Genomic DNA, 13,191 nt, shown 5'->3' on the forward strand with positions numbered 1-13,191 from the left:
ACCACTGTACCCTCTGGATTACTGTACAGTATTAGAACCACTACACCATTGTACCCCTCTGGATTACTGTACAGTATTAGAACCACTACATCACTGTACCCCTCTGGATTACTGTACAGTATTAGAACCACTACACCACTGTACCCCTCTGGATTACTGTACAGTATTCGAACCAATACGCCACTGTACCCCTCTGGATTACTGTACAGTATTACAACCACTACATCACTGTGCCCCTCTGGATTACTGTACAGTATTAGAACCACCACATTACTGTACCCCTCTGGATTACTATACAGTATTAGAACCACTGCACTGTACTCCTCTGGATTACTGTACATTATTGGAACCACTACACTGTGCCCCTCTGGATTACTGTACAGTATTAGAACCACTACACTGTACCCCTCTGGATTACTGTACAGTATTAGAACAACTATACCACTGTACCCCTCTGGGTTACTGTACAGTATTAGAACCACTACACTACTGTGCCCTCTGGATTACTGTACAGTATTAGAACCACTACACCATTGTACCCCTCTGGATTACTGTACAGTATTAGAACCACTATACCACTGTACCCCACTGGATTACTGTACAGTATTCAAACCAATACGCCACTGCACCCCTCTGGATTACTGTACAGTATTAGAACCACTACATCACTGTGCCCCTCTGGATTACTGTACAGTTTTAGAACCACCACATTACTGTACCCCTCTGGATTACTGTACAGTATTAGAACCACTACACTGTACCCCTCTGGATTACTGTACATTATTCGAACCACTACACTGTACCCCTCTGGATTACTGTACAGTATTAGAACCACTACACTGTACCCCTCTGGATTACTGTACAGTATTAGAACCGCGACACCACTGTACCATGTTGGACGACTGTACAATATTAGAACCACAACACTGTGCCCCTCCGGATTACTGTACAGTATTAGAACCACTACACCACTGTACCCCCCTGGATTACTGTGCAGCATTAGAACCACTACACTGTACCCCTCTGGATCACTGTACAGTATTAGAACATAGAAACATAGAAAATAGGTGCAGGAGTAGGCCATTCGGCCCTTCTAGCCTGCACCGCCATTCAATGAGTTCATGGCTGAACATTCAACTTCAGTACCCCATTCCTGCTTTCTCGCCATACCCCTTGATCCCCCTAGCAGTAAGGACCTCATCTAACTCCTTTTTGAATATATTTAGTGAATTGGCCTCAACAACTTTCTGTGGTAGAGAATTCCACAGGTTCACCACTCTCTGGGTGAAGAAGTTCCTCCGCATCTCGGTCCTAAATGGCTTACCCCTTATCCTTAGACTGTGACCCCTGGTTCTGGACTTCCCCAACATTGGGAACATTCTTCCTGCATCTAACCTGTCTAACCCCGTCAGAATTTTATATGTTTCTATGAGGTCCCCTCTCATTCTTCTGAACTCCAGTGAATACAAGCCCAGTTGATCCAGTCTTTCTTGATAGGTCAGTCCCGCCATCCCGGGAATCAGTCTGGTGAACCTTCGCTGCACTCCCTCAATAGCAAGAATGTCCTTCCTCAGGTTAGGAGACCAAAACTGTACACAATACTCCAGGTGTGGCCTCACCAATGCCCTGTACAACTGTAGCAACACCTCCCTGCCCCTGTACTCAAATCCCCTTGCTATAAAGGCCAACATGCCATTTGCTTTCTTAACCGCCTGCTGCACCTGCATGCCAACCTTCAATGACTGATGTACCATGACACCCAGGTCTCTTTGCACCTCCCCTTTTCCTAATCTGTCACCATTCAGATAATAGTCTGTCTCTCTGTTTTTACCACCAAAGTGGATAACCTCACATTTATCCACATTATACTTCATCTGCCATGCATTTGCCCACTCACCTAACCTATCCAAGTCGCTCTGCAGCCTCACAGCATCCTCCTCGCAGCTCACACTGCCACCCAACTTAGTGTCATCCGCAAATTTGGAGATACTACATTTAATCCCCTCATCTAAATCATTAATGTACAGTGTAAACAGCTGGGGCCCCAGCACAGAACCTTGCGGTACCCCACTAGTCACTGCCTGCCATTCTGAAAAGTACCCATTTACTCCTACTCTTTGCTTCCTGTCTGACAACCAGTTCTCAATCCATGTCAGTACACTACCCCCAATCCCATGTTCTCTAACTTTGCACATCAATCTCTTGTGTGGGACCTTGTCGAACGCCTTCTGAAAGTCCAAATATACCACATCAACTGGTTCTCCCTTATCCACTCTACTGGAAACATCCTCAAAAAATTCCAGAAGATTTGTCAAGCACCTACACCACGTGACCCCTCTGGATTACTGTACAGTATTGGAACCACTACACTGTTCCCTTCAGGATTACTGTACAGTATTAGAACCACTACACTGTACCCCTCTGGATTACTGAACAGTATTAGTACCACTCCACTGTGCCGCTCTGGATTACTGTACATTATTAGAACCACTACACTACTGTACCCCTCTGGATTACTGTACAGTATTCCAATCATTACACCACTGTACCCTCTGGATTACTGTACAGTATTAGAACCACTACACCACTGTACCCCTCTGAATTACTGTACAGTATTAGAACCAATACGCCACTGTACCCCTCTGGATTACTGTACAGTATTAGAACCACTACATCACTGTACCGCTCTGGATTACTGTACAGTATTAGAACCACCACATTACTGTACCCCTCTGGATTACTGTACAGTATTAGAACCACTACACTGTACCCCTCTGGATTACTGTACAGTATTAGAAGCACTACATCACTGTACCCATCTGGATTACTGTACAGTATTAGAACCACTACACCACTGTACCCTCTGGATTACTATACAGTAAGAGAACCACTACACTGTATCCCTTTGGATTACTGTACAGTATTAGAACCACAACACCACTGTACCTGACTGGATTACTGTACAGTATTACAACCACTACACCACTGTACCCTCTGGATTACTGCACAGTATTAGAAACACTACACCACTGTACTCCTCTGGATTGCTGTACAGTATTAGAACCACTGCACCAGTGACCTCCCTATTCTTTAAGATTATGAATGGGTTGGATAGGGTAGATGCGGAGAGAAACATAGAAAATAGGTGCAGGAGGAGGCTATTCAGCCCTTCGAGCCTGCACCACCATTCAATATGATCATGGCTGATCATTCACCTCAGTACCCCTTTCCTGCTTTCTCTCCATACCCCTTGATCCCTTTAGCCATAAGGCTAAATGATCAGCCATAATCTTATTGAATAGTGGTGCAGGCTCGAAGGGCCGAATGGCCTGCTCCTGCACCTATTTTCTATGTTTCTATCGAACTCCTACTTGAATATATCGAACTGGCCTCAACAACTTTCTGTGGTGGAGAATTCCACAGGTTCACAACTCTCTTGAGTGAAGATGTTTCTCCTCATCTCGGACCTAAATGGCTTACCCCTTTTTTTTAATAATATGTTTTTATTTCATAGAAACATAGAAAATAGGTGTAGGAGCAGGCCATTCGGCCCTTCGAGCCTGCACCACCATTCAATAAGATCATGGCTGATCATTCACCTCAGTACCCCTTTCTTGCTTTCTCTCCATACCCCTTAATCCCTTTCGCCATAAGGGCCACAACTAACTCCCTTTTGAATATAGCCAACGAACTGGCCTCAACAACTTTCTGCGGTAGGGAATTCCACAGGTTCACAATTCTCTGAGTGAAGATGTTTCTCCTCATCTTGGACCTAAATGGCTTTCCCTTTTAATAACTTGGTGGCGGTGTGAGCTGTGAGGAGGATGCTAAGAGGCTGCTGGGTGACCTGGACTGGTTAGGTAAGTGGGCAAATGTATGGCAGATGCAGTATAATGTGGATAAATATGAGGTTATCCATTTTGGGGGCGGAAACACGAAGGCAAAATATTATCTGAATGGCGGCAGATTAGAAAAAGGGGAGGTGCAACGAGACCTGGGTGTCATGGTACATCAGTCATTGAAAGTTGGCATGCAGGTACAGCAGGCGGTGAAGGCAGCAAATGGTATGTTGGCCTTCATAGCGAGGGGATTTGAGTATAGGAGCAGGGAGGTCTTACTGCAGTTGTACAGGGCCTTGGTGAGGCTACACCTTGAGTATTGTGTGCAGTTTTGTTCTCCTAATCTGAGGAAGGACATACTTGCTATTGAGGGAGTACAGCGAAGGTTCACCAGACTGATTCCCGGGATGGCGGGACTGACATATCAAGAAAGACTGGATCAATTGGGCTTGTATTCACTGGAGTTCGGAAGAATGAGAGGGGATCTCATAGAAACGTTTAAAATTCTGACGAGTTTAGACAGGTTAGATGCAGGAAGAATGTTCCCGATGTTGTGGAAGTCCAGAATCAGGGGTCGCAGTCTAAGGTAACAGGGTAAGCCATTTAGGACCGAGATGAGGAGAAACTTCTTCACCCAGAGAGTGGTGAACCTGTGGAATTCTCTACCACAGAAAGTTGTTGAGGCCAATTCACTAAATATATTCAAAAAGGAGTTAGATGTAGTCCTTACTACTCGGGGGATCAAGGGGTATGGCGAGAAAACAGGAATGGGGTACTGAAGTTGCATATTCAGCCATGAACTCATTGAAATGGCGATGCAGGCTCGAAGGGCCGAATGGCCTACTCCTGCACCTATTTTCTATGTTTCTATAATATGTTTTTATTTCAGATGTCTAGCATGCACAATAGTTAGCTTTTATAGAAATCTTAGTGGTTGGTGATATTAGAAACATAGAAAATAGGTGCAGGAGTAGGCCATTCGGCCCTTCGAGCCTGCACCACCATTCAATATGATCATGGCTGACCATGCAACTTCAGTACCCCGTTCCTGCTTTCTCCTTGATCCCTCTAGCCGTAAGAGCCACATCTAACTCCCTTATGAACATATCCCACGAAGTGGCCTCAACAACTCTCCTGCAGTAGAGAATTCCTGCAGGCTCGCAATTCTCTTGAGCGAAGAGGTTTCTCCTCATCTCGGTCCTGAATGGCTTACCCCTCGACTGTGTGACCCCCCCTGGTTGTGGACTTCCCCCAACATGGTGGGAAACATCAGACATCGAAAATAGCTGCAGGACTCTGGCGCCATTGAAACAAGAGCCGCCTGGCAAATGGCAGCATGTATTCACTGGAGCTCAGAAGAATGAGAGGGGACCTCATAGAAACGTTTAAAATTCTGACGGGACTGGACAGGTTAGATGCAGGAAGAATGTTCCCGACGTTGGGGAAGTCCAGAATCAGGGGTCGCAGTCTAAGGATAAGGGGTAAGCCATTTAGGACCGAGATGAGGAGAAACTTCTTCACTCAGAGAGTGGTGAACCTGTGGAATTCTCTACCGCAGAAAGTAGTTGAGGCCAATTCACTAAATATATTCAAAAAGGGAGTTAGATGAAACTCTTTTAGAGTCTACCTATAAAACATAAAACATTAAACCGTGCCACCCGACCTGGATGACACACCAGACATTTACAAGGCCCTAGGGAGTTAGATGAAGTCCTTACGACTCGGGGGCGGGGGGGGTGGAAATCAAGGGATATGGCGAGAAAGCAGGAAGCGGGGGGGGGTACTGAAGTTGCATGTTGAGCCGTGAACTCATTGAGATGGCGGTGCAGGCTCGAAGGGGCTGAACGGCCTGCTGCTTGCACCTTTTGTTTCTCTGTTTCTCAGAGAGGCTAGAGGTGGGCACCGGAGGGACTGGAGTGCATCGTCACGCCCGGCAACCAAATTTTAATTTGATTTTACCTTTTAAAGTTTAATTTGTTTTAATTGCCGGTGCTTTTAGTGTCCCCCTTCCCTTTTATAGGGGGCACTGGGGAAAATTGTGATTTTAGTGCCCCCCAAAAAAAAAGAAAAACACAAAAAAAACAAAAAAAGGGGGGAAAAAAAAAGGGCCTTGTAAATGTCTGGAGTGTCACCCAGGTCGGGTGGCACCGTTTAATGTTTTATGTTTTCGCAGGTAAACTCAAAAGAGTTTCTCAGAGAGGCGAGAGGTGGGCACCGGAGGGACTGGAGTGCATCGTCACGCCCGGCAACCAAATTTTAATTCGATTTTACCTTTTAAAGTTTAATTTGTTTTAATTGCCGGTGCTTTTAGTGTCCCCCTCCCCTTTTATAGGGGGCACCGGAAAAAATTTGATTTTAGCGCCCCCCCCCCAAAAAAAAAAACCAAAAAAAAAAGGGGGCCTTGTAAATGTCTGCTGTGTCATCCAAGGGCGGGTGGCACGGTTTAATGTTTTATGTTTTACAGATAAACTCTAAAAGAGTTTCTCAGAGAGGCTGTGGTGGTGGGGGAAAAAAAAAAAAAGAACTACATGTCCCAGAATGCACAGGGAAGAGGGCGGGCGCGCGGGGGGCGGCACCACCGCCGGAAGTCTCGCGAGAGGTTTGGGGGCCAGCCAGCCAGCCAGCCGGGCGGGGCTGAAAGCGAGGTCTGGGCCGGCCCGCCGCCATTTTGACGCGCAAAAAAGCCCGGGCCGTGCGAGAGCGAGCGAGCGAGAGAGAGAGAGAGAGAGGGGGCAGGAGAGCGGGCTTTTTTAATTTATTTTTTTATTCCCTCCCTCTCCCCCCCTCTCCCTTTCCCCCCCCCCTCCCCCTCCCCCCCTCTCAACGGAACGGAGACGAAAAGAACGGCGGGGGCCCTGACGGAGACGGATGGCGCCGCTGGAAGGGTGATTTTTTTTTTTGTGTGTGTGTGTGTGAAAGAGGGAAGGAAGAAGGAAGAAGGAAGGAGAGAGGGGGGGAGGTGAAAGGAAAAAAAAAAAAATCATCAATCAACCGGGCCGGGCCGGGCGGCCGGGGAGAGAGAGCGGCGGGGGGGGGGCGCCCCGCCTCCATTTTGTCCCGCCTCCTCCTCCTCCTTTCTGTCAGCGGGAGGTGAGCCGATTCAAAGATGGCGCAAAGCATCGGGGGGGGAGGAGGGAGGGGAATGATGAAGCGTCGGGTTGCTGCAGCGGACGGATGGAGCCCTTTTTTTGTTAATATATATGTGTATAAAGAAGGAGAGCGGAGCGAGAGAGAGAGATAATGGCGGGCGCTGGCCGGCGGTTGCTAACGGCTTACCCCATCTGGCCGCTCCGGCGACCTCTGACCTCCCCCCCCCCTCTCCCGGCCGCTGACGTCAGCGCCTGGACTACTTGGCCTTGTGTCTTCTTGTCCTCCCCATTGCACATGGTGCAAAAAAAAAATTAGGGAGCCTTTCTCTCTCTCGCTCACTCAATCCTCCTTTTTTTTAAAAAAAAAATGAGCTCGAAGGATTTCCAGGGTGGGTCTGTTAATGTTTGTTGCATTTATTTGTGTGTGTGTGCACCTACTTTTTTTTGCATTCATTTTGAGAGAGTTTTTTTTTTAATTTTTGGTTGAAAAATTTAAAATGTCCATTTGGAGAGAGGTTTCCTGCCATTTGTTTACTGAGTCATTATATTTTTTTTTGCCAGTCTTTATTTTTTCCCTCTTTTTTAAAAAAAACGCAGCTTTGCACGTTTTTGCAGATTATTTAAGGGTTTTTATCCATTGCAATGTGCCGCCTTAATATTGCTTTCTGCAGTAAGCCCTTTTTTTTTAAAAAAAAGGCACTTTACATTGCTGAAAGAATTTTTTTTTTTAGATTTCTGCAATTATTTATTGGCTAGTTTTATCAATTGCAAGTCTTTTACTGTGCCGCCTTAATTTTACTTTCTGTCTGCTTAAAGATTTAGATTTTTGCAATTATTTATTGGCTAGTTTTATCAATTGCAAGTGCTAGTTTTATCAATTGCAAGTGCTAGTTTTATCAATTGCAAGTGCTAGTTTTATCAATTGCAAGTGCTAGTTTTATCAATTGCAAGTGCTAGTTTTATCAATTGCAAGTCTTTTACTGTGCCGCCTTAATTTTACTTTCTGTCTGCTTAAAGATTTAGATTTTTGCAATTATTTATTGGCTAGTTTTTATCAATTGCAAGTGCTAGTTTTATCAATTGCAAGTCTTTTACTGTGCCGCCTTAATTTTACTTTCTGTCTCCTTAAAGATTTAGATTTTTGCAATTATTTATTGGCTAGTTTTTATCTATTGCAATGTGCGGCCTTAATTTAACTTTGTGCACTAAGCCCTTTTCTTAAAAGGCACGTTGCATGTCTGCTTAAAGATTTTAGATTTCTGCAATTTATTGGCTAGTTTTCTCAATTGCAAGTCCTTTTAATGTGCCGCCTTAATTTAGCTTTCTGCGGTAAGCCCTTTTAAAAGGCACTTTGCATGTGTGCTTAAAGATTTGAGATTTCTGCAATTATGTGAATTTTTAAAACAAACTGTCCTAATTAAGCTGTTGTTAAAACGTGTTTCAAGAGATTTCTGCAGTTATTTGTTGAATATCTTAGTGTCTTGTAAAATAATGTCCTCTAGTTTGGCTCCATGCAAAAAGCCCATTTTTTTTAAGACGCAGTTTGCTTGTGTTCCACATTTTTTGAATAGATTTCTGCAATTATTGCAAATCTTATGCCCTCTAATTCAGCTTTATGCATTAAGCATTTTTCTTAAACTGCAGTTTACATGTATTGTTTTTAAATGCAGTTTAAAAAAAAATGCATTCGTCTTAATTGTTTTGTAATAAATGTGTCCTTTCCTAATTGAAGAGACATTTTTGCAATTTTATTACAAACGAAACTGCCAAGCGAGCAAAAGCCAGATCCTCATTTGCCATCGTGTTTCCCATGTCCTCCTTTTCAAAAAAAAAATCGCAAATGTGATTTTTAGACTGCATTTCTTTTAAAAAGTTGTGTTTAAATTTAAAACCAGTGGTGGTCCCCCTCCTCTCTCTCTCCCCCCCCCCCCCCCCCTGGTCTTTGCACTAAATGTGTTTTGTGAGATCGTGAACAAAAACTCTCGCAGGAAGTGTTTTTAAATTGATTGTCTTGTTGACTGCTATCTTATCTGCTTTTTAAACCATCTATTTGGTTTGCTGCAATTTCTGTTAAATTGCATTCATTTAAAGGGAGGTGCAGGGTTTTTTTTAAACTCCTGAAATTGTTCTATCCCCCGCCTGTATATCCTGTTCGTGTTCAGTAAAATTTGCATGTTTTTTTAAAGGAATAACCGAGGAATTTTGCTGTGAACTTTTAACAAAAATATAAGCAGTGTATTAAACTACTGCAAAAGTGTTTTTAAGAAAGAAACACAGTATGTTGCCTTTCGCCCTGTTGGCTTAAAACAAATTTGATACAGTAATTTGAAAGCACTTCTGCAGAGATTTAATTGAAGTAATACATTTTTCCTGTTCTCCCTCCAATTGCTGTTGAATTGTCTCCCTTTCCCCTGCACCCACTCTGCCCTTCGATCAGTTTATTCCTGCCTATATTTGCACCACTGATGGGGATTTGTAGAGTTGGGTGTAAGATTTTGCTCTAATTTATATAACGTGGGAGCTTCCACTGCCACATTTTTTTTTTAACGCTGCTGTTTTCCCTGCAAGGATTTCCCTGCGTAATGATGTGTGTGTGTGTGTAGGGCAGTCTAGTTGATGAATCATGCTAGTGCACGGATATTAATCTGCAAACGTATAATATCACTTAGCTCCTTTTCCGGGATGTTTGCAGTTTTGGTTGGGAGGGGAGGGGGGGGGGGGGTTTGCTGCCGATTTCTGGGTGATGGAGGTTTGTTTGCAGCATGTTGTTCCCCCTCCAACCCCCTCTCTCTACTGTCTCTGCAGTTGTTTCCCTGTTCAGTCGAGGCCTTTGTCTGGACATGGCCTGGGGTTGGGAAGCTTCCTGTAGGATTTGAATGCGATTTGGGCGGGGGAAGTGCGTAGTTGTGGATTGGGGTGTGCGGGGGGGGGGGGGGTTGCGGGGGCAGGTGCTGGAAGCAAGGAGTACGACTGGACCAAGTCTTCAGTTAGGCTGTGAGCGGGAGGCGGAATCGGGTGTTCCCTGGGGGAGGTGGTGGGGGGGTTGCGCTGAGGGAGCGTCGCGCTGTCGGAGGGGCGGTACTGAGGGAGCGCCGCACAGTGGGAGGGGCAGTACTGAGGGAGTGCCGCACTGTCGGAGGGGCAGTACTGAGGGAGCGCCGCACTGTCGGAGGGGCAGTACTGAGGGAGCGCCGCACTGTCGGAGGGGCAGTACTGAGGGAGCGCCGCGCTGTCGGAGGGGCGGTACTGAGGGAGCGCCGCACTGTCGGAGGGGCGGTACTGAGGGAGTGCCGCACTGTCGGAGGGGCGGTACTGAGGGAGCGCCGCACTGTCGGAGGGGCAGTACTGAGGGACGGCGCTGAGGGAGCGCCGCAATGTCGGAGGCTCAGTACTGAGGGAGTGTTGCACTGTCGGAGGGGCTGCGCTGAGCGCCGCACTGTCGGAGGGGCAGTACTGAGGGAGTGCCGCACTGTCGGAGGGGCAGTACTGAGGGAGTGCCACACTGTCGGAGGGGCAGTACTGAGGGCGTGCCGCACTGTCGGAGGGGCGGCGCTGAGGGAGTGCCGCACTGTCGGAGGGGCAGTGCTGAGGGAGCGCCGCACTGTCGGAGGGGCGGCGCTGAGGGAGTGCCGCACTGTCGGAGGGGCTGTACTGAGGGAGGGGCGGCACTGAGGGAGTACCGCACTGTCGGAGGGGCGGTACTGAGGGAGTGCCGCAATGTCGGAGGGGCGGCGCTGAGGGAGTACCGCACTGTCGGAGGGGCGGCGCTGAGGGAGTACCGCACTGTCGGAGGGGCGGCGCTGAGGGAGTGCCGCACTGTCGGAGGGGCGGTGCTGAGGGAGTGCCGCACTGTCGGAGGGGCAGTACTGAGGGAACGCCGCACTGTCGGAGGGGCAGTACTGAGGGAGCCCCGCACTGTCGGAGGGGCGGTACTGAGGGAGTGCCGCACTGTCGGAGGGGCAGTACTGAGGGAGTGCCGCACTGTCGGAGGGGCAGTACTGAGGGAGTGCCGCACTGTCGGAGGGGCAGTACGGAGGGAGTGTCGGAGGGGCGGCGCTGAGGGAGTGCCGCACTGTCGGAGGGGCGGCGCTGAGGGAGTGCCGCACTGTCGGAGGGGCGGCACTGAGGGAGTGCCGCACTGTCAGAGGGGCGGTACTGAGGGAGTGTCGGAGGGGCGGCGCTGAGGGAGTACCGCACTGTCGGAGGGGCAGTACTGAGGGAGCGCCGCACTGTCGGATGGGCAGTACCGAGGGAGTGCCGCACTGTCGGAGGGGCAGTACGGAGGGAGTGCCGCACTGTCGGAGGGGCGGCGCTGAGGGAGCGCCGCACTGTCGGAGGGGCAGTACTGAGGGAACGCCACACTGTCGGAGGGGCAGTACTGAGGGAGTGCCGCACTGTCGGAAAGGCAGTACTGAGGGAGTGCCGCACTGTCGGAGGGGCAGTACGGAGGGAGTGTCGGAGGGGCGGCGCTGAGGGAGTGCCGCACTGTCGGAGGGGCGGCGCTGAGGGAGTGCCGCACTGTCGGAGGGGCGGCACTGAGGGAGTGCCGCACTGTCAGAGGGGCGGTACTGAGGGAGTGTCGGAGGGGCGGCGCTGAGGGAGTACCGCACTGTCGGAGGGGCAGTACTGAGGGAGCGCCGCACTGTCGGATGGGCAGTACCGAGGGAGTGCCGCACTGTCGGAGGGGCAGTACGGAGGGAGTGCCGCACTGTCGGAGGGGCGGCGCTGAGGGAGTGCCGCACTGTCGGAGGGGCTGTACTGAGGGAGGGGCGGCACTGAGGGAGTACCGCACTGTCGGAGGGGCGGTACTGAGGGAGTGCCGCAATGTCGGAGGGGCGGCGCTGAGGGAGTACCGCACTGTCGGAGGGGCGGCGCTGAGGGAGTACCGCACTGTCGGAGGGGCGGCGCTGAGGGAGTGCCGCACTGTCGGAGGGGCGGTGCTGAGGGAGTGCCGCACTGTCGGAGGGGCAGTACTGAGGGAACGCCGCACTGTCGGAGGGGCAGTACTGAGGGAGCCCCGCACTGTCGGAGGGGCGGTACTGAGGGAGCGCCGCACTGTCGGAGGGGCAGTACTGAGGGAGTGCCGCACTGTCGGAGGGGCAGTACTGAGGGAGTGCCGCACTGTCGGAGGGGCAGTTCTGAGGGAGTGCCGCACTGTCGGAGGGGCGGCGCTGAGGGAGCGCCGCACTGTCGGAGGGGCAGTACTGAGTGAACGCCGCACTGTCGGAGGGGCAGTACTGAGGGAGTGCCGCACTGTCGGAGGGGCAGTACTGAGGGAGTGCCGCACTGTCGGAGGGGCAGTACTGTCGGAGGGGCGGTACTGAGGGAGCGCCGCACTGTGGGAGGGGCAGTACTGAGGGAGCGCCGCACTGTGGGAGGGGCAGTACTGAGGGAGCGCCGCACTGTCGGAGGGGCAGCACTGAGGGAACGCCGCACTGTCGGAGGGGCAGCACTGAGGGAACGCCGCACTGTCGGAGGGGCAGTACTGAGGGAACGCCGCACTGTCGGAGGGGCAGTACTGAGGGAGCGCGCACTTCCAGCATAGGAACAGGAGAAGGTCATTCAGCCCCTCGAGCTTGTCTGCCATTCTGCGAGACCTTGGCTGATCCATTGCTTAACTCCATCCACCTGTCTTGGCTTCATATTCCTTATTGCCCCTGGCTGGCGAGAATCTATCGATCTCAGATTCAAATGATTAACTGATTTTTACGTGAGAAGGTTCCACACTTTTAGCACCTTTTGCGTGAAGATGTGTTTCCAAACTTCGCTCCTGAATGGTGTGGCCCTGATTTTAAGGTTGTGTCCCCGTGTTCTGGGCTTGCTCACGGTTGGAAAAAGTTTTATCTCTTATCTACCCTATCGCTAGCTTTCAAAATCCTGAAATGCTCATTCGAGTCATCGCATAACCGTCTCTATTCCAGGGAATAGCTTGCAGAATCATCCCGCTGCTTGTGGGATTGTGATGTGCCGGACCTGGTTGCTGAATTTGCCCCACAACGTGCATTTACATAGCGCCATTTAATGTCGCAAAACATCCCAAGGCGCTTCACAATCAGATAAAAGTTGAGAGCCCCGCACACGGATACAGGGACAGGTGACCAAAAGCTCGGTCCAAGAGTTAGATTTGAATAAGTGACTTAAAGGAGGTGGAGAGAGTCAGGGAGGGGAATTCCAAGGCTGCTGAAGCCACGTCCGCCAGTGGTGGAGTGACGGAAAATCGAGGGCTGCGCAAGAAGCCGGGATTGGAGGAGTGCAGAGACCTC

The 13,191-nt window shown here is 49.8% G+C and overlaps 1 protein-coding gene across 1 annotated transcript in view; it reads left to right on the top strand.

The window, feature by feature from the left end:
- The first annotated feature begins 7,216 nt into the window (after positions 1 to 7,216).
- Positions 7,217 to 13,191, top strand: part of srcap (Snf2-related CREBBP activator protein) — a 117,529-nt gene continuing 111,554 nt past the window's right edge. Inside the window, exon 1 of the mRNA XM_070870171.1 lies at positions 7,217 to 7,317. Coding sequence (XP_070726272.1) covers positions 7,296 to 7,317 — 22 coding nt within the window. The 5' untranslated portion in view covers positions 7,217 to 7,295. The remainder of the gene's footprint in view (positions 7,318 to 13,191) is intronic.

Source organism: Pristiophorus japonicus, unplaced genomic scaffold (assembly GCF_044704955.1).
Source record: "Pristiophorus japonicus isolate sPriJap1 unplaced genomic scaffold, sPriJap1.hap1 HAP1_SCAFFOLD_118, whole genome shotgun sequence".
Lineage (NCBI taxonomy): Eukaryota > Metazoa > Chordata > Chondrichthyes > Pristiophoridae > Pristiophorus > Pristiophorus japonicus.